The 21,553-nt window shown below is 36.0% G+C and overlaps 1 protein-coding gene across 1 annotated transcript; it reads left to right on the forward strand.

Annotated features, from left to right (window-relative positions):
- The first annotated feature begins 888 nt into the window (after window positions 1-888).
- LOC149197822 (shikimate kinase 3, chloroplastic-like) lies at window positions 889-14,886 on the forward strand. Its single transcript, XM_089405984.1, has 10 exons — window positions 889-1,904; window positions 5,271-5,329; window positions 5,567-5,621; window positions 5,753-5,825; window positions 5,937-6,024; window positions 6,403-6,485; window positions 6,640-6,769; window positions 7,507-7,585; window positions 8,054-8,118; window positions 14,324-14,886. The coding sequence occupies exons 1-10, from the start codon at window positions 1,643-1,645 to the stop codon at window positions 14,387-14,389; spliced, it is 960 nt and encodes a 319-aa protein (XP_089262110.1). The 5' UTR covers window positions 889-1,642; the 3' UTR covers window positions 14,390-14,886.
- The last annotated feature ends 6,667 nt before the right edge of the window (window positions 14,887-21,553 follow it).

Below are 21,553 nucleotides of genomic sequence, written 5' to 3' on the forward strand. Positions count from 1 at the left end.
ATCTACACCAAATGTCAAATAACTAGTTAACATCTGCACCAAATATCAATAATGATAAATAACAAGTTAACATCTGCACCAAATATCAATACACTGGGGAACTTAACAATCAATCTAAGTTTCTTCACCCTACCAAGTAATGGGAGAACTTATGCATCAATCCATGGTGGAGGATATAACATATATGAAATGCTAATTTTGTCCATTTATAAGCATTTCCTAACCATCAATCTAAGTTTCTTCACCCTACCAAGTAATGGGAGAACTTATGCATCAATCCATGGTGGAGGATATAACATATATGAAATGCTAATTTTGTCCATTTATAAGCATTTCCTATATGTTGCCTGCCTTCATTGTTTAGGTGGAGGGTCTGGCCTCCATATTCACTTGAAAAAATTCTGTCCAACTTCTCATTTGAAGTTGCAACTCAATCCTATTCGTCCTCACAGAATATTATTTTTATAATTGTGACTTCTTGGCCGTCTTGCCTTGTCTTCAACCTGGGCATCAAAAGCCGTAATGAAATTGGATAGAGCACTTAACATTTCTCTTAAATATCTTTTAATCAAGATACTTATACCGTCATCAGTGACATAAATCGTTGTCCTACTTTGAAAAGTTGTGCTCTTTTTCAATAGCTGTCACCCAAATTTATCCCATCCACTTTGTTCAGTATACTCCCATTTGCGTTTTTTTGGAAATATTTAATATGCTACAGTATCCCTGTTTGTCCTTTTCATTCTATCCGAATCAGCGTGTTGAACTTATGCAGAGGCCTGATTAGTAAAACTATGCAGCGAACCGTCTTTTTTTACTTCTTTCTGTTGTTGCAGTTTTTCCTCAAAATTCATATTGTTTATGCAAATCCGTTGAAAACCCTATATTGAATAGGGTTTGTCTGAAGCAGTATAAAAGTTGGGTCCCCCCATATGTATATATACGTGTGTCGAAAAGAAGTCTTATCCACATCTGCCTCCCCTCCCGTGAGATTACCAACCTCCTCCTAAGCTCGTGGGGACTGAAGAGTTTTTCATCAGAAAGTCAAGTCCAATAACCTCTACCCCTCCTTACCAACTGCCCACCACAGATCACATTTCAGCGGATTTCTCAACAACCTCCCACTGCCCTTGAACACCCCCAAAGTGCCCTTAAATGTGGAGGCACCTGCATTGCTTGGGGCCATTCTCGCCTCCACGTTCGGGGATTGCTCTAAAGCAGCACCCCTGAATCCCACGTGTCTTGTCCAAAGATTTCGGTGGAGTCGGAGTTGATTTTGGATGTGTTTTGTTCATCTTGCCGAATTGATGAATCAGCAAGTTCTTTCTCGTTTTTCAAGCAATACCCGATTTATTTCCAACGAAGAAACTTGTAATTTGCTAGAGTTGAATCGTGGATTAGCGGATAAATTTCTGATAATCCAATTGCCTGTCCCAATCCGAATTTTCGTGGGCTTTTCTACAATACTGTTGGCCCCTGGAAGGGTATTGAGGTTTTGTGTGTCTATTATTGGGAACCTTGTATTCTGGGGACCTTTAGACCTACATAACTACTCATTATCTTGTGGGTTCTTCTGGAGTTTGCTCATAGACCCGTTTTGAAAATTTAGGTTGGTACCAATTTTGTGGTCTCTGGGTCTTCCATGACAGTTTTGAGCATGGAACTGGGGAGAATTGAATTGGGTAGTTCATGGAAGGTCCAGTCCCATCCTTATTGTCCTCTTCAGGATGCAAGCAGACGGAAAACAAGGTTATCTGTGAAGTTTGCTGGACAATGGAAGGGAGGAGAGCTTCAGAGATGCAACAATCTGCATGTGGTGGTTCCTGAGAAAAGAAGTGTTTTAAATGATGCCAGATTGCCCTCTTTCAAGCCTCTTTCCTGCACTTCTAATGGAAGATATGCTTGTAAGTTCCTTTATATGTCCAGAAATTAAACAGCAAAGCATTTTATATAGTAGGTATTATAACATTGATTTGAGTTTTCAATTTTATGTCATCAGCCTTGCTCCAGGGACTTGGGCTTTCTTTGAAGTAAATTCCTATAAATTAAGATATACATTAGCCAAATCCATTTAAATTCGGGTTGCATATTTAGAGTTGTAATAATGCATACATCGTCCATTTGTGTGAAGTAGGGATATTTATCTTTGAGTTTCGTTACCTCCAGGTGCATATCAGATCCTGGTTTAGATGAGCTTGGGTTAACTTCCATATCCAATGCACCATGAAAGAGTTAATGGATCACCCCATTCCCATGAATGCAGTAGAATGCACCTCGGTTCCTCTTGGTGCAAATATTATACTGATTCCATGTATCTGAGTTAAAAGATTTTCTAACATGGATCTGAGATTGCCCTTGGGAATTGGCAAAATTTTAAATTTTTTCAACGTGACAATGTTAATGCCCAGAGACAAGGAAGGAACTGGACTGCCTTTTGCATTCTCAGGATTAATAGTCTCTGTCTCTTGAAATTGATTTCTAAAACCAGATCTGATCTGACAACTTTTCTTTGAATTCCTGGGAATATTAAGGAGGAATTTTATAAATTTTTTTGAGTACACTCAGAGCTCAAATTCTTGATGACATTCATATTGGCAGATCACCAATGCTAAATTTCTACTGCAGGTCGCCATATTGTATTTTGTTAATATTTGGGTTCACAGTATTCTCCATACTTTTACTACATCTTGTTATCTGGTCTTTTCTTAAAACATTTGGCCTCAAAGTATCTGTTTCTATATCTATCAATGGGTAGTGAATTTAGGTCTTCTGGTCTAGATTTGGGGGACATATCTTTCAGTAAACTCTGGAAATATCGATTGAGGTAGTTGCTTGTCTTTTCAGTGTATCTATTTGGCATGTTTGGAAATTAGTGACATCAACATAAACCTTTTGGTACTAGTTATTTTGAAATTTGTATGCAATAGTCCTGATATATACTTTTTTTCACTCCTAGCAGAGTAGTGCAGAGGTTTTCATATGTTTACACCAGATATATTTCTCAATTTTAAAAGGTATGGGGCCACATGTAAACCAGGGTTAAAAAGCTTAGTTTTTGTCAATTACTTATTCCTATTGAGAGCAAAGATTGGCTTACTTTTGATGAGTAATTATTTAATACCATAGAAATAGATTGTTAAATTCATATAAAAATAGATAGATCTAGAAGAAGTATAAGAGTGATGTGGAAGATAGAAGGTTCTTAGAAGACAGTTGAATACAACAGAAGGTAGAAAAATGCACAAATCTAGTTGGAGCATTGACTTCAATATTAATCTTTTTAGCCTATATAGGCCTTTTGTTCATGGTTTAGATCATCGAAATTGAATGAAGTTCTTAGTTTCATATTTCCACAAGTAGTTGTCTTGTTTGTCAATCTGGTAATCTTCAGAATATATGAAGCCCTATCATGTGGTATCAGATCTGGCTGTAATCCTGCCTCCTGTATTTGTCTATTCCGGAAGATATTTACTCATCTTTTGTTTTATGACTGTGCTGCACTTTTTCTGATCTTTATGTGCCCATACACATTCCCTTTGACTTGCCTCCTTGGATGCATTTTGTTGTTGAAGTTGGTTCTCCTCTTTGAGCTCCCTCATCTTGCCTTAAAGCAGCCTGTGTATTGCCTTGAAGCTCTGTGCTAGTGGTGGCCTCTGTATCACCCTCCCAGTTTGGATCTGGGGTGTTTTCAGCTTTCCAAATAACCAGTTAATTGTTCGGATGGTCCAAGCCACAAAAAACTGGTGTATTAACCCCAATATTAATATTTTTAGACTGCAGATATAGGTCTTTTATTCATGGTTTGGCTCATCAAAATTGAATGAAATCCTGAGTTTCAGATTTCTGCAAGTAATTATCTTGTTTGTTAATCTGACAGTCATCCAGATTTGTTATCACGTGGTATCGGAGCTGTTTTTGATCTTCCCCTTGTCCTGTATTTGTCCATTCTGGAAGATTTGGTCTTCCTTTGTTTTGTGACTTTACTGCGCTATTTCTGATCTTTGAATGCTGACATACATTCCCTTGGACTTGACTCCTTGGATGCATTTTGTTGAAGTTGGGCTTCCTAGTCGACATTCCTTTTTTTTGCCTTAAAAGGTGGTCTGTGCATCACCTCGAAGCTCCCTGCCAGTAGTGGCCTGTGTATTGCCATGAAGCTCTCTGCTAGTAGTGGCCTGTGTATTGACATGAAGCTCTCTGCTAGTAGTGGCCTGTGCATTGCCCTTGCAGATTGGATCTGTGGTCTTGTCAACTTTCCAAATAACCTGTTAATTGTTTCGATGATCTAAACCATAACAGTCATGCCCATATTTATACGTTATAACTAACTTTGTGCATTTTCTTACAACACTCTTCTATGTACTTTCTATCTTCCACATACTTTCTATGCTTTTTCTAGATATATCTATTCTAACATGAATTTAACAAGCTAGTTCTATGTCACCACATAAATATTAAATAGTAAATGCTCATCAGCTCTGTAAATGGATTCCTTTGTTCTGTACATGATTTGGGTATTCTTTAAGTGTTACGTCCTGAAGTGGGTACACAATGCTTAATTGTGCATTGACCCAATTAGTTTGGCTTACACAGTACATGCTTTACCATCCATGTATCCTCATCATTGATACGGTTTACACAAACTCTCTCTCTCTCTCTATATATATATATATGTGTGTGCGCGCGCGTAAACCCCCCCTCTCTATATATATATGTGTGTGTGTGTAAACCCTCTCTCTCTCTTTCTATATATATGTGTGTGTGTGTGTGCAAGACTCACAACCTAGATTTGTTTTTGGTTCATAAGTGCTTCAATCCATTTGTAATTCATTCAGGGTGCAGCAAGGCACTGTGCAAGGAAAAGGAACATTTACAGTGTCATGTAAGTCAAATATCTGTTGGAAACTGACAGTTCTTCATATTTCTAGGGAATGTACTTAAAACTAAAAGTTCTTTCAAAGGGAAGAAAATATTATCTAGTTAAGTACTGTTTCAGTGATTGCAAGTCCTAGATTGTTTTATCTGTTGTTTAACTTCTTTTATGTTTCAGAACATTCAAAGCTGTTGTTTTGTTGTTATACATCATTAAATTGTAACCCTCTCTGAAGACTTTACATGAAAATGCTTCTTATATAGAAGTTTTGTTCGGTATAATGGTATGTCACGAGACTGTAACAATACATGACATGTTATTCTCACTCCATTATGGTATTCATGTATTTCCTTTTCCTCTCTATTAATATTATTATAATTTTGTTCATGGCAAGCAGTGTCTGAAGTCAAAACAGATGAACTCAGTACTTGGGATCAGGAGACATTGATATTGAAGGTTAGTTTTCAAGTTCTGACATATGCAGTGCGTGTAAATTAGGAGTTTAGTAGCAAGCAAGCTATTTTTTTGTTGAAATGTTGCTTCACTCCTAATTTTATTTTGTAAGTCCGACGTGCAATTGTGCTTAGCTATCATGATTCATGAGTGCTACGATTCGAGTGCCCACGTTCGAGTATGTGAAGCAGTGATGAATTTATTGAGTTTTGTATTCCTAATAAGATATTTTCAATGCAGAAGAAGGCTGAAGAGATTATCCCACATTTGAAAGGAAAATGTATATATCTTGTTGGTAAGTTGTTGGTAATTAGAGATCTGTAGGGTCTACCCAGGACAGACAGCTTGTGGTGGCTGGTTATTCGGACAATATATGAGCTATTCCATATTTACATCGTTGGGTAAACCAAAATATTCCTTTTTCAGGTATGATGGGTAGTGGAAAGACAACTGTTGGAAAGATTTTAGCAGAAGTCTTGGGATATTACTTTTTTGACAGGTATGTTTCCTGTAGACCTTTAGGTGTCTATTACCATTTCACCTCTCTGATTATTGTGGTGTCTTTTTCATTTGCCCCAATTTCACGCACCCTAGATAAAATTTGTTACAGTGATCAGTTGGTGGAGGAGGCCTCAGGCGGTGCATCTGTAGCACAGATTTTCAAAGAGCGCAATGAACAGGGCTTCAGAGATTCTGAGGTAGTTAGATTACAAATATTTTACAGTTCTTATAGTACAATCCTCTAAATTCTATATGACTCTAAATTATGCACTTTCGAGCCAGTGTGTTCTATGTTGTTTACATTGTTGTGCAATCTGCCAGTTCATATCTAGCGAAGATTCTTAAATTGTTTAACTCAACTTCTTTGTATAAATAGAAAGAGGATTGATTCTCTTTTGTTTTGTGTTTTGGTGTCAGTAATTCCATGTTGATTTAGAAAATAGCAAGTACTTTATTTTCTGTTTGGTGCTTTCCTGTATTACAAATTACTGGAATCCTTAAATCTGGTATTCACAGTTAGTTAGAATCTACAATTTCTAATGTTGAACTGATTGGTTTTAGTGTCTGGTTGACAGAGTGAAGTACTGAAGCAGTTATCTACTATGTATCGTCTAGTCATTGCCACTGGAGGTGGTGCTGTAGTTCGCCCTCAAAATTGGTTAGGAATCTGTTCTGTTCTGATACAGATTTCATATTCAGCCTTTCTATTTTTGTTACTATATGGTGGATTGATGCAGCCTTTTTATTCTTAGTAACATGTATTGGATCCAGTGAGTGAATGCTTTCCCTTGTTTTGTGTTGTTCCTCAAAAGGAACTACATGCGCCAAGGAATTACTGTTTGGTTGGATGTGCCTTTGGAGGCTTTGGCTGCACGAGTTGTAGCAGTAGGGACAGAATCTCGACCTCTCTTAGGCCAAGCATCTGCTGACTGTTATTCACAGGTGCACTTTCTTCCTTTGTACTTTTTGTGTCATGATAGTTAACCTTCTCAATCTCCATGACTGTTTGGATTTGATGCTATATTCTATCACATCATGTCTGCAATGTAACGGTGCATAAATATTTCTATCACATCATGTCTGCAATGTATACAATACAATATGTAAACATGTATGAATTTCATTAGCAATATCCTTTGATATCCACATTACACGATTAATGTTGACAGAGGCAGCAGGACCATTAGAAAGGAGCAATTGGTAATATTTGGTTGTAAAGAACCCTTTGATTTCCAAATTACATGACTAGTGTTGACAGAAGCAGCAGGATCATTAGGAAAGGGCAATTGGTAATATTTGTTTGTAAAGAACCCTCCCTTATCTAGAAGGAAAGGAGAAAGTAGGAAACTATCATCTCCTCTTTCTGATGCTAGGAGTTCATGGCTTTTATTTGTTCCAACTGATATGAAATACTTACTGCTTTTGTATGGTGTATCAGTTTTGACTTTCTGTTTGTTAGCTACGCACAGATCTACTTAAAAATACTGGTGTATTTGTTATGTGCTAAGTATACCACTATGTATATATCGTACTATCTCACATCCAAAATATTCCAAATGTGTTCAGATACTGTGCAGAAGTGGAGCTATCTTTGGTTAACAATTGCAGTTTTCTGAATTAATTATGTTGGAAACATTTATGGTGTGCTCAATGTTTCATGCTTTTGGTGGATCTTGCAGGCTTTAACAAGGCTCACTAAACTTTACGTGGATAGAGCGGAGGCATATGCAAGTTCTGATGTAAAAGTATCATTACGAAGTATATTTCATTCTATAGTTTTTATTCATTTTTTAAAATAACTTTATTGTGGTGTGCACATTTTCGTATCTATGAATTCCATGTGTGCATATGATTTAATATGTATGACTGCCAAATATTTTGAAGAACTTTTTTTTTATTGTGTTGTGCCTTTAGAAACACTTGTATAAATAAATAGTAGGTCAGCATGGAATGGGTTTTCATGAGTATCAAGTGAGGATTTGTATGTGTAAGATATTATTATGGCTATTGAGACACACTTGTATATGATTCTTTGGTATTCTTATCTCTAAGGGTCAATTGGGAAATATTCTTCTATTTATTAGTAGTTGTAGGTCAACTTATAATTATTATACTTGGGATCCATGCTTCGTGTCTATATTTGGTTTTATTATAGTTTCGTTCATTATGAATTCATTAATTTTGAGAGAATAGTACAAACAAATTGATAATTTGCTGAAATTGCAGATATTTCCGTAGGACTCGGTAACAAGGATGTCTCTCACCTCTCCCCCACGGTTATTGCTATTGAGGTATGCATTCCCGGACATCAACATCATGTTCTCTGCTTATTATTGGGTTTTTTTTTTTTCTGTTTTATTGGATTCTAGGCATTTTAATTTCTGCTTATCTTTCAACTGATTTATCTTCCTTCGCCTTTAATCTTCATTTCCCCTTTATTTTTAAGCCTAATTTTCTTAATTTCTTTTCTCTTTTAATTAATTGTTGTTCCTTCAGGCTTTGAATCCTTGCTTTTCCTTTTCATTCATGATTCATTAGTTGATGCCAGATGGGATTCTGTCCTTTTAAAATTATACGAAAACTGCACTAGTGTTTTATGAATGATGTACTCTTGTCCACAAACTGCTATAAGTATATATAATCACAGGGAACCACATCACTTTATATTTTTTTTTCTAAAGCACTGGGTAATTCCCTGAAGGCTTCCAAATTTTTTCATGTATTTTCATTTAGTGCTTGATCAAAACACTGAAATTTGAAGGTTCTACTAACATACTGTGCTAGTGGCAGTTTATCCAAGGTTCTGGAACACATGCCTGTCAGCACCCACGCACTTATCCACACTTGTTGAAACTATTGACAAATAATTAGCATGAAAACCAAACTAAAGGCACATAGTATGGGGAAAGTCGTATCTGGTTTGTAGGGGTGGAGATGACTGGGGAGAAGAGATTTTGAGAGATAAGATTGGTTGATGAGTGGGGGGGAATATTTGTTTGGAAAGTGGTTGACTGGGATTTAAGAGAAAAAATGGGATTGGGTGGATTGGGAATTGATTAGTTTAGCTTATTGTATTCAGTTGGTTCAGACCAAAGAGGATGATTTCTTGTAAATTTGTACAGGGGCATATGTACATATGAATTTCTTAATTTTTTATTGCTATATATACTATTGTAATTCCAGTGTAGCATGGAAACATCTTTCTTCCTGAGAGGAAGCAATGCCCAGAGTTCCCCTGTTAGAGGAAACCTGAGGATGGGAGCTAAACGTCTCAAATTGGTGGGAATGCCATTGGAATGTTTGGAAACATTCCTGACATTTTTGTTGAGTCCAGGCCCATATCATGAATGTCCCTGAGATGTTTGCAGATGCCCCTCAATAGGTAATAGGATGTCTGGTGTTCCTAACCTATGAGAGGCCATGAGATGCCCACATGTTCTTGTGCATCTCAAGGCTGAGTCCCATTTCTGGCATTGAAACAAGTTTGTAAAAGGACTGTTTCAAGTTTCAACACCAAACCAGCTAAGGAGCTTGTAGTGTTTCATGCTGCAATATTTCAATTTATTTGCCTGTCTGTTTGATTCACGCAAATTATTTTTGCAACCTATTTTTTCTATGAAATTGTGCTTTGTCTCCCCCCCGTTGCCTGCTTTTGTTCAAATCAGTTACTTGTGTGATGTGTGCTGTTCTCCAACAGATCAAGTGATCCGTGCTATGTTGCATAGGGGCCTTGTCATTCGTTGATTCAGTTTGTCTCCTGTGACGGTGCTGTTAAGGAATTGTGGTTGGTGGTTTAGGATGGATCACAAAGTATTTTAACAACCCTAACATTGCTTTATTCAAATTATATTGTACTACTACTTTCTATTTCTCTTTTAAATTTGCCCTTTTGTATTAAATCATTGTTCACATGGGGGTATAATTTTTAAAAAGGGTTATATGTTTAACATAAAGAGTTAAAGGGAATATAATAATTAACAAATTTTTAAAATACCTCCAAGTTTCTAACTGATAGAGCCAAGTCATATGCAACTGTCGTCTGAAGGGAGGTCATCATTTTCAAATGGGCTAACATTATTGTTTTTTGAGGGGCTATGCTTGTTTATATTTTCATTAATTTTGTTATATATATATATAGTTTGTTTCCATTCCTAACTTGTAATTTGATGGGAATTTCCTAGCTTATAATTTGATGGGAAATTCCCATTTCTGGCCTTGTCATCCGTTGATTCAGTTCGTCTCCTGTGACAGTGCTGTTAAGGAATTGTGGTTGATGATGGATCACAAAGTATTTTAAAAACCCTAACATTGCTTTATTCAAATTATATTGTACTCGCTATTTCTCTTTTAAATTTGCCCTTTTGTATTAAATCTTTGTTCATATGGGAGGATAATTTTTAAAAAGGGTTATATGTTTAACAAAAAGAGTTAAAGGGGATATAATAATTAACAATTTTTTAAAATATACCTCTAATTTCTAAATGATAGAGCCAAGTCATATGCAATTGTTGTTGGAAGGGAGGTCATCAGTTTCAAATGGGCTAACATTATTGTTTTTTGAGGGGCTATGCTTGTTTATATTTTTGTTATATATATATATATATATAGTTTGTTTCCATTCCTAACTTGTAATTTGATGGGAATTTCCTAACTTATAATGTTATGGGAATTTGGAGGAGCTTCCAGATGTTCCAGACATTCGTTCCCATGCCCCTATTCCTTTTTTTGTAAATTCATGCAACATAGACTTGTACGGAATCATGGCAAAATGATTTTCTTGATGATGCCCATGATTGATCTTTTCCAAAGTTAATTTATGGATTTTAAGAATCATTTGCACATCACTCGCATTATTTTTCAATATCTCTTGGATTGGGAAAGGGCCCTTGCTAGATGGGAATTCTGTTTTCACTGATATCTTGCTCTTCCATCCTTTGTAGCACCACTTTTTTCTGTGTAGCTAGTTCCTCACCGTGCCCTTGTAAGATTATATAACAGCATATGCACATGAAAATAAACACACAATATAGTGAGAGAATAATAAATGCCATATATTATTAATGATACTGTAAAAATACATTATAGGGTTAGCCCAAGGTAGGCTACCTAAGTACACAGATTTGGCGAATATATGTACCACCCACTCATTTGTCATGTATAATACCCTAAGATGGTTAAGGTGGTTTAACCAGGTAATTAACCTTAACACTAATTTTCTGTACTGTGATGTTATCTTACAAAGATGGTCACTTTAATGCACAAGATATTAACAATAACATCAACGTTGGAGCTTGCTGCTTTCTTCTGTTCAAACAAGAGCTACATTAAGGCTCTTAACCTGCTGATCCCCTTGAATCTGCTAATTGGGGGTTTGAGTGGAATTACCCAAAAACCAGCTATGATGGCTGTTGAATCAGATTCCCTTAAAACTAGTGTTACAAAATTCTCCAATTTCACTTTTTAATTTTTTTCCTGAGCTTTTCAGGTTACTAAGGCTTTGGATTTTTTTTTCTTCGTATTTTGCAGGTCTGAGATTATGCTTGCTAAATTTTGCTGATTTCTTTCTGATTTTGCCTATTTCCTGAATTGATGACCCTAGACCCTAGGCAATTTTGAAATTTTCTGCCAATGTGGGGTTTTGCAATACTGCCCTTAATCACCTGGGAGATTTACTTCCGTCCTTTAACATATTCCTACAACTTGATGTGCTACATGACTTGGCCTATGTTGAAGTAAAAAAGGGTGACCAGACATTTCTTTTCAGGGGACACATTCGTTGTCTAGTGGTGAGATTGCCAATCTCAACATCAAAGAACTTTGAACAGTCATCGGGCCAAATACCACAATGAATATTGAACAACCCTTGAGACCAAATTCAATACATTCTTAGGGATTCCAAAATTCAGGTGAACCAAAACTTCAAATCTTACCAGTTCTTCTCCTGCCTGGTAAATCTTCTCAGGAACACATACTTTTTCTGCCCTGATGTTCTGTTTGATTGTGAATAACAGGCAACTGATCGTGCCACAATTCTGTATGCCAATTGTGTGCCTACCTTGGTTATGATCCTGTAATGCTATGCTCCTACAAAATGGCATGAGTGTTTCTGATTTAGCCCTGAGAAGTACAAAATGGGCTAATAAAAGATTGAAAAGGTGAACTAAATAGTAATTACGCTTTAGAGCTAAGTTGTAGGAAACACGTAGTTTGGCTATGTCCTAGTAATACCTGAAATGCCTAGAAATACCAAAATGGTACGAAATGCCTCGTTGGCTGTACCATACTGTCAGTGGTGTTTCTATGTCTTTTCAGCCACTTCTAGTGTTGTTTTGTGCACTTTTCTGGACCCAATTAAGTGTCCATGATGGCATTGTGGCTTTTCAGCCATTTCCATTGATGTTTTGAGCATTTTTTGGAAGTGTCCAGGCCCACCCAAGTTCCCATGAGGGGTGTGGGATCCTTAGAAAAAGATTGCTCTGTCTGTGTTAATGACCCTTTAAGACAAAATGGAGATAGGGAATTGAGCGGGATCCTTAGAAAAAGATTGCTCTGTCTGTGTTAATGACCCTTCAAGACAAAATGGAGATAGGGAATTGAGCTCTGAGAAGTTCGTCACCTTGGTAATTAATGGTAATATCAAATTCTTAAAGTGAAAGGATAGAAAAGGTAAGATAAAGGAGAATGTTGATAGAAAAGGTAAGATAAAGGAGAATGTTGATAGAAAAAGTAAGATAAAGGGAGGAGGTCAATAGAAATGGTAAGATAAAGGAGAATGCCAACTTTTACTTAAATTTTTAATATCACCATTAATTGTTTCAGGATGTTCGAGAGTGGGTCCAACCTCATCAGACTTCACATGGATAAAATAGAATTTCATATCCCATTTGGAATTCAGTAGACTTAACAGCTTTCAGGATTTTAGGGTTGGCAGGATTATAGCATTTCCACTGGATCTTATCGTGAATGAGGGTATGGTATTGGCATTAGTCAATACCACCAAGCTATGGGATCATGCATCATGTATGAGAATTAATATAGACATGTGTTTCCTTCTAAATTGTCATGTATATCATTCTTATTTTTTTGCAAGTTAACGTGTAATTAAAAAAGACTGTATATCTATATTTTGTGTATTTTTATATATTGCATTTCCCTTGCTCACCCATTTTGGAATGGTCATGTTTCTAGGTGTTCCCATTTCGGAAACTTGTACACGTTTCACTGTTTCGTGCAACTTAGCTTTAGAGTTATGTGGATAATGTTATGTCCTAGGAACACAGCAGTTAAATCTCATATTTAAGTAATGCTTGTTATGTTTTGCAGTTCCTTAAGATTGTCTCTGGCTACAATTAAATAACGCATGCATGGATCATATTCTGTCGTTGTTAGCTACTTAAATTCCAAAGTGGAACGTAACTAGGTTATTGAGTGACATTACCGATATTGAAATTTAAATACTGATTTCTGGCATGGCTAAGAAGGACATAGGCACTTTGTCACGATGTCCCGTGAACTCTTTTTTATCTTCTAAATTGCAAAGTTAAGTACTGATTTCTGGCATGGCTAAGAGGGACATAGGCACTTTGTCACGATGTCCCGTGAACTCTTTTTTATCTTCTAAATTGCAACAGTTGTTGAAGTTTCAAAGGCTTCATGGAAAATTATCATCACCTGTATCGTGTATTCTCAGACATCGAGAAAATTTTGAAGCAAGCACTTCCCTTTAACCTAATGAGATGACTTGTTTTAAATTTATATCTGTAAATTCTCTGGAGTTCTCTTGTATGGTTGCTTATCTATGATATGCAAGGATGTCTAATTTTGTAGTTCAGTTTAGCTTTTATGGTAATTTGACTTTTACTGTTGTTTTTGTCTTTGCTACGACATTCTTACCTATCTCCCATTTATCCTACTTTCCTTGCAAGCATGCTATAGACTCTCGTATATTTCTGTAGTCAAGCGTTTGTATTTTCCCCAATGACACATTTTTGTTCAACTGTCCCAACTATAATTGCTGTAGATTTTTGTATACATCGCAGAATCTCTGAGAGGAATACCATGTTCAATGCTCAACTTTTGTGTTATGCCTTGAGACCTCTAAATAGAGTGTTGCTGTAGAACTCTTCTTTTAATTAATTTCTAAAGCCTATGAGAAAGATCTGCTTTTCTTCTCTATTTTTATGTTTTCTAAATTTTTAGCTGGCGAAGCACAGGGCCTCAAACGTAACTCCATGCTTTTTCATTTTATTGGGGGATAAATTGCATTTATTTTCTGAATTCCGTTTATTCAGATTTTCCACAAGTCGTTAAGAAGCACAAGCACAAGCACGCTGCTTTGTATTTTTTATATATTTATGACATTTTGTAAACCTAGCTTTTAATTTTTACTCTTTGATAGATGTTTTATGGTGATATTTAATGTTCCGTGTTCTCTCTTAAATATATGTGGAATCAACAGTTGCATGGGTGAATCTAATATTTATTTTTGGTGCACAGGCTCTGATGGAGATGAGCAAACTTATGACCTACAGGAAATTGATGAATGCTGCTGCTGGATCATAAGCCCAAGAGCACAAATTTATCAACGCTGCCCAGTATTAGATGCTGTGTAGCAATACAAAGTTATCTTATTTAGGAATCCAATTGAGTGAAGCTGGTACATTCAAATTAATTCTACAATAGCAATGTTCTTAGATAAAGCTGAAATGGGCAAATGCTAGTATCTCTTCCATTCTTGGTTTCTTCATACCTGAACAAAGGGCAACTGTGGTAGAAATCACAGAAGAAGCTGTTTCTTCATACCTGAACAAAGAAGGGACAACTGTGGTAGAAATCACAGAAGAACCTATGGTGATAAGATCTACAAGACTGATCTGTGCTTTATGTAAATAATATCGAGTGAAGTTGGTATTCAAATTATTTTTACAATAGCTATGTTAGATAAAAGTGAAATTGGAACAAGCTGGTCTGTCTGTTTTGTTCTTGGTTTCTGCACACCTGAATAAAGAAGTGGTTCTTGAAAATTAAAATATAATAAATCTGCACTTTTGTGACTGTTACTGCGTTTTAGGAATTTGGAAGTTTCCTGTGTGGTATTTGGAAAATTTCTACTATTATAACTGATATAGAGTTTCTGAAAGGATGTAGTGCATCATAATCGATGGGGATGAATGACAATGGAGGCCCTTTGTGGGTAGATTTATTCGCCTGTTGCAGGGAGAATTAGTTCCACCAATCTAACAAGTTATTTGTCTAGGTTATTTTCCCATGTTTTGTGCATGTGTGGTTGACCGTTGAACTTCTTCTCTTCCAAGTTATTTGCTGGTCATGTATTGCCTCGTGTAATGCGTTGCAGCACAACTCTGCTCTTTTTTTTTTCAAGTTATTTTTATTCTGTTTTACAACAGGTCCATGGTGGTAGAAACCAGAGACGACCCAATGGGATCACGTCTCCAAGACTGATCTTTTGTGCTCTGTAAATAATATGTTAATATGTTTATGCTTTTCACTTCTGTAGATTGTGAATGCTTGTTTTAAAACTGCTCAAAGTTATTTAAATTTTTGGTAAATCAGCTTAGATTTATCCTAAATCTGTGGAGAGGGATCAAAGTCTGAAGTTAAGATGGATTTAAGCTGGTATTCTTGCATTCCATAAAATATTTATTCAAGTATTTAAATAGGCTTCATCATAAGTTATAACAAATACCACGGGCTTGGGCTTGTAAAACAGCATCGAACTCATCAAACCAATCACATGACTAACTCAAACTTACATATAATTATTACTTTTTACTTTTTAATTTTAATGTTGATAGAGTCAATGGAACATCATATTACATAATACGTTACATAACTTTTTACAACATCATTGCTATATTGAACTGTAGAGCGCCTTGGAGCAAAAATTAACATGCTTTAGGCTTTGTGATTTTAGTAAATCAGCATACATTACATTATGTAATACCTTACCTAACTTTTTACAACATCACTGCTATACTGAACTGTGGAGCGCGTTGGAGCAAAAATTAACATGCTTTGCTGATTTTAGTAAATCAGCATGCTTTGTGATTTTAGTTGACATCTTTCAACTGGTATATCTAATTAAAGCACATCACTGCTATACTGAACTGTAGAGCGCGTTGGAGCAAAAATTAACATGCCTTGTGATTTTAGTAAATCAGCATGCTTTGTGATTTTAGTTGACATCTTTCAACTGGTATATCTAATTAAAGCCCGAAGGAGATTTTAGTTTACATCTTTCAACTGGTATATAATTAAAGCCCGAAGGAGATTTTAGTTGACATCTTTCAACTGGTATATAATTAAAGCCCGAAGGAGACATTGTCCGCTGATTAATGTCTCAAGATGTTGAATCCTTGTGGCTGGAGTACTAAGTTTCCACTTGCACTCGACATTTTGACTCCAGTTTTTGTTTGCAAATTTTTTTATGCCCATGTCACAAGTGATTTGTTTTCGTCCTACCTAGAGATGCATGTGCGTCTCGAGGCTCTTATAAAAAAATTAAAGATCCCCATACTTTTTCTCCCATGAATTTACCCTCCTTTGGAAGGGATCTCCCATGAATTTACCCTCCTTTGGAAGGGATTTGTTGCAGAAAGAATTAAAGAACCTCGTACCCTTCCTGTCCCAGGATTACTCATTGAAAGGGATTTGTCAATAAATACCTTTGATGGATTTGTCAATAAATACCTTTTAGGGCCTCAAGGAAGAAAAATTTCTATTTTATTATACAGATACAGCCCATGGGCCTATTTGCATGCCATGGATTATTTTGAATGACAGTTGAATATGTCAAAAATAACTTAAATAACTTACACGCTCTAGGCTCAGAGTACCATGTCTAAGAGGAAACACGCTCTAGGCTCAGAGTACCATGGATTATTCTGAATGACAGTTGAATATGTCAAAAATAACTTAAATAACTTACACGCTCTAGGCTCAGAGTACCATGTCTAAGAGGAAACACGCTCTAGGCTCAGAGTACCATGTCTAAGAGGAAAAATTTAAAGCAGTTTTTCTAATTAACCAGCTTCTATAATTTTTTAACTGGCCAAAAAGAAACATTGTCTCAACTTATTATGCATTATGTAGAGTTGTACATTTTTAACTTACCAAAAAGAAATATTGTTTCAACCTATTAAACATTAGGTAGGGTTGTATATGGATAGCACACTTTCATCCTAAGAATTAATAGTCTTAACCCATTATCTAGATTTTTAAGTGTTTAAATTAATTGAGTATTTTCAAAAAATGGAAAAAACAGTTTTTTAATTAGCTAAATATTAATCAGTTTCTCTAAAATTTTAACTTGCTTACGAGAAGTATTGATTTACTCCATTATGCAGAGTTGTGCATCAATATAATACTTTCATCTTAAGAATTAATATAGTCTAATTTTAACATTAATAGAGTATTTTAATTTAGTCTTATATTAATAAAACATTTTCAAGAGCCAAAATATTTCTCTTCTTTATAGTGAAATGGAGGAAAAATATAAACATATTAGGTTTAATTATAATATTTATATGTTTTTGTAAACTATAAAATCATTTGTTGAAACCATTCACACTAGAATCAATATGGAAAATATAGAATTGAAAAAAGAAGAAGATATAAATACATAAACAAATTGTTGAGAAATCTTGGGCATTAGCATTAGGTGATTTCCCTTCCATTAGCAACTGCTTGTGAATGCTATTTACTTCTTTAGATTATGATCTTTTTGTTCTTAGATTATTTAGTGTTCTTATTCATCAAATAGTAACCAATGCATGAACATAAATAGACAAGAGACACAACATGTAGGGTATGAGTTAGGGCCAAAACCTCTTACTCTTTCAGAGGAAAACCCGTACAAATTTATCTTATAGAGATTCCAATTGACAAATACCAAGACCAAGACCCTGGACCTATTAGCCATTCCAAGACCAAGGCACTGTCTTCTCTTCTTCTTCTCCTCTTCGATTTGCTTGTCACCACCGAGATCTTCTTGTTGTCTTCATATCGAGAGCTCTGATCTCTTTCCTTGATCTAGTATTGATGTCCTTTCTTTAAGGTAGCATCGAGACCTTGAGGTTCCACTGCCTCACTGAATTGCATCTCTTCCATGACACCTAACTGTCCTTGTAATCTCTATTCTTGATTACTAGACTTCAGAAGGTTTCGAATTCCTCTTACTGCAATGACATCTGAATTTACTTGACTGTAATCACCCACCAAAATAGAGATCCGAATTGCTTGATGACTGTACTAGAGTTCTGAGCCCTTCACTGTTTTCTCCATCTGAAAATATCCAAACTATTGACGGTGATTAACCTCTGAAAATCTCAGAGGAATCTGAAGTCTCTAATTGTGTTAAATATCTGAATTTATCTCTGACTTGCCCATACGAAAAACTTAGAGATATCACCGAATTGTTGGCTATCCTCCACCATCGAAACTTCAAAAGAATCCAAACTTGTGATTGTGCTCATCCATCCGAAATATAGAGGGATCCGTATTCCCTTTGATTGTGATTGCATCTGACCTATTTACTGCAACCATCTGAATCCTATTCGAACTCCTTTCTGCTTTCTTCACTGAAAATCTCAAAGATATGCGAAGTCTATTTTGTGCTCTGTGATGACTCTAGCCTTGTATATATACTCATTCGTCCATATAATGAGCTGACTTTAGCATCCGAATGGGTGTCACTTTGGGTGAGTCGACATGAGTTATTACTTCATTTTGTAGGATGACATCAAGAGAAGAGGGTTGTGCTTGTCTTTGGAGGGATTTCTAGACACTTAATTGACTCTTATAGATTGTTAGAGTCAGGAAGTTTGTCAGTGGTCGAATGTCTCCGAATCTGTAAATTTTGTTGTCATAAAATAAGTCGAACTCATAAACTTTTTACTGTCATGAGTTCAACTGAGCACTATCTGGGAAGTCTGCAAGCGGGGAAAGGAGAACTTAAAGGATTATACACCAACACCATCATATCAAGCACACCCATCTGCTCAGTTTTGTTCAAAACCATCAGCAACCATGCCAAGCATGGAGGTCTTCTACACTCTGCTATGCAATTTCCTCTGAAATTGACTATTTTGGTCATTGTTTTCAAAATAGGTTTATGACCAAATGGAGCTGAATTTAGAAAAAAATGAAAGGACTTTCTCAAGCATGGGTCAAAGAACAATAATCTCATCCATTTTTTGCACATGTATCATATATCAGGTGTTTCGAATGCATATTTAAGGACTATTTTTTGGATGGTGTATTCCCCTATTTTAGTCATGGTTTTGCAGAGCAATTTAGGAGGTGTTGGGGAGGAATTTGAAGAAACTAAGAGAGGTTTTTCTTCAAAACAATCTCATCTACAAAAACCTATCTCAGATTTTACACAGGGTCTATATTTTGGGAGTTATATGCGTCAATTGGTAGCCCATTTTCGCAGTTTCTGGTGACATAATTATGCAATTTTTGGAAAGAATGACAAGGAAGGTTCAACTTGAATCAAAACATCCTCAACCAGTGCCCACTAAACACAAAGATCCTACACCTAAAGCTCCTAAGGTTCAAGCTTCCACCAACAAAGCATCCAACAAGAGGAAAAGGAGGGGGCAGTATTGAAAGTTCAGCTACGCAATCGCTACACAGTCGTTGTGCAACCCCTGCCTATAGGTTTTTACAAGTGTTAGGAAGATGCCAATTGTCAGAGACGGAGTAGAATAAGGTGCTACTGAGTTTGGACCCAGGTTAGACAACTGTTCATCATCCAAGTGTCTTCCCTTGCGTGGAAAGTCATGCCACTAGGGCACAGATTTGGAAAATGAATACTTTTCTTGTTTTTTGTCAAAAAAAAAACATGGTTCGATGATCAGGATAATCTTATGGAGTTGGATATTGTTTGAGATAGGATAGTGTGATAAGGTTTAACGAGTTTTTTGTTTTTCTTTTTCATTAAGAGAAAAAGATTGTCCATATGTAAATATCACTGATTTTGTGATCAATTTGATCCACCTCATGGATCAAAGATGCATTGCATCTTGAAATATTGTATGACTATTTAATGCCAAAGTTTGGAAGTAAAAATGTTTAGATGGTAACACAGTTTTGGGCTTGGACCTTGTAAAGACTTTCTAAAGGAATATAATAAAATCTGAAGTTTTCAGTTTCAGAGATTCATGTGTAGGCTTCTTGATGGTCAATGTTTCTTGTATTAAGTGTTTCTATCAATTTTCCATCCTGTTAATTTTTGCTTTGCTTGAATAAGAGTAAATGATTTAGAATTCTTATGTTTAAGCTCTATTTCATAATATTCAAGCAACCAATGTGGTTCCTCTTTTTCTAGACATAATTCATCTTTGTATGCTCTATTTAGACAAATTCTCAGTTCTGCTTTCACTTTCTTTAAAATTGATATCCTAGTCAAAAGCTTGATATCTTGCCTCTGTATACATAACTTCAGGACTCATTTAAAAAATCCTTCATGAGAGATATATTGACTCCATTGCCCAATGGAATTTTCCCTTCTATTCCCCTTCAACTTTCAATCCAATTCATTTTCCTATTGCTCTTTATTACTAGCCTAATATCAAATCTCTGTGTATTTTAGTGAGAGAGCCCTCTCCAAGACCAGAAGGGCTAGATCCTGGCTTAAAAGTGGTTTGTGGTTATCTCTGGGATCCTCTCCTCAACTTGGAGGAATTACGGAGTGCTAACATACATTTTACACATGCTCAAAAAGAGCTCTTCATACATGACATTAATTCTTTGACCCTAATGACAAATCCTAAGGCTCTCAATGGGAGCCATCTAAAATAAAATCACTTGCTTATGAAACCCATGAGGCAAGGGTTACAATAATAATTTTATTTTCTTCAATACATCATTTACAAAAGTCACAATTACATGTCATTATGAAGACCGAACCTAGTTACACTTTTCAACACTCCCTCTTAATTAGGGAGGTATTCATAATGGTACTTTGTCTCTCTCAATTTGAAGAATTTGTCTTGATGAAGAACCAGATTGGTAACCCATCTATCCAGCATCATATTAACTAGCATTGTCACATAGCAAGGCATTGACTAACAACTCTATCCACATGATCAAAGCACAATGCTGGCGAAACCAATGATTCATAGACACCATAATCATTGTCTCTCAAGGTACATACTCTACCCAAGTGTTCACAGAGTATGACCTTCTTTGGAATATTCTCATTTGGATAGCCAGCCCTCAAAGAATATTGGTCCACAACTACTCTTATCTTGGATGCCCTATCTCATCATCAAAGAGTATCGGATGCCAGATGATTACCCAATCCTCCATTTTGTCTTCCTAGGTGAAGATCAGAGTGATGTGTCTATCTCTCCCTCTCAATTAGGGAGGACATATCAATTCCAATAATGGAATGTACTCATTTCTCCACAATGAACGTACCTAAGCTCTCTCTTGGCTTAGGAATTTCCAAGTTTCTTCCAAGTAAGAAACTTGCTTCCAGGCTCTCTCTTAATTAGGGACCTACAACAACTCCTCGACCAACTGCTTGAAGAGCTCATTCCTTCGATGTCATGAATTTCTTTGTCCAGGAGTCTTCATCTTTTGTGGCTTCTACATAGGTCACAAACCATCCATCACTTTCATCTATGAGTTAGTCATGTCATCATTCCTTTCATCAAGAAGTGATCCATCATCTTCATCTGGCCTTGCTTCATGTCA

This window comes from Pinus tabuliformis, chromosome 2_2, assembly GCF_031772625.1.
Source record: "Pinus tabuliformis cultivar Carrire ecotype Pingquan chromosome 2_2, CPIR1, whole genome shotgun sequence".
Classification (NCBI taxonomy): domain Eukaryota; kingdom Viridiplantae; phylum Streptophyta; class Pinopsida; order Pinales; family Pinaceae; genus Pinus; species Pinus tabuliformis.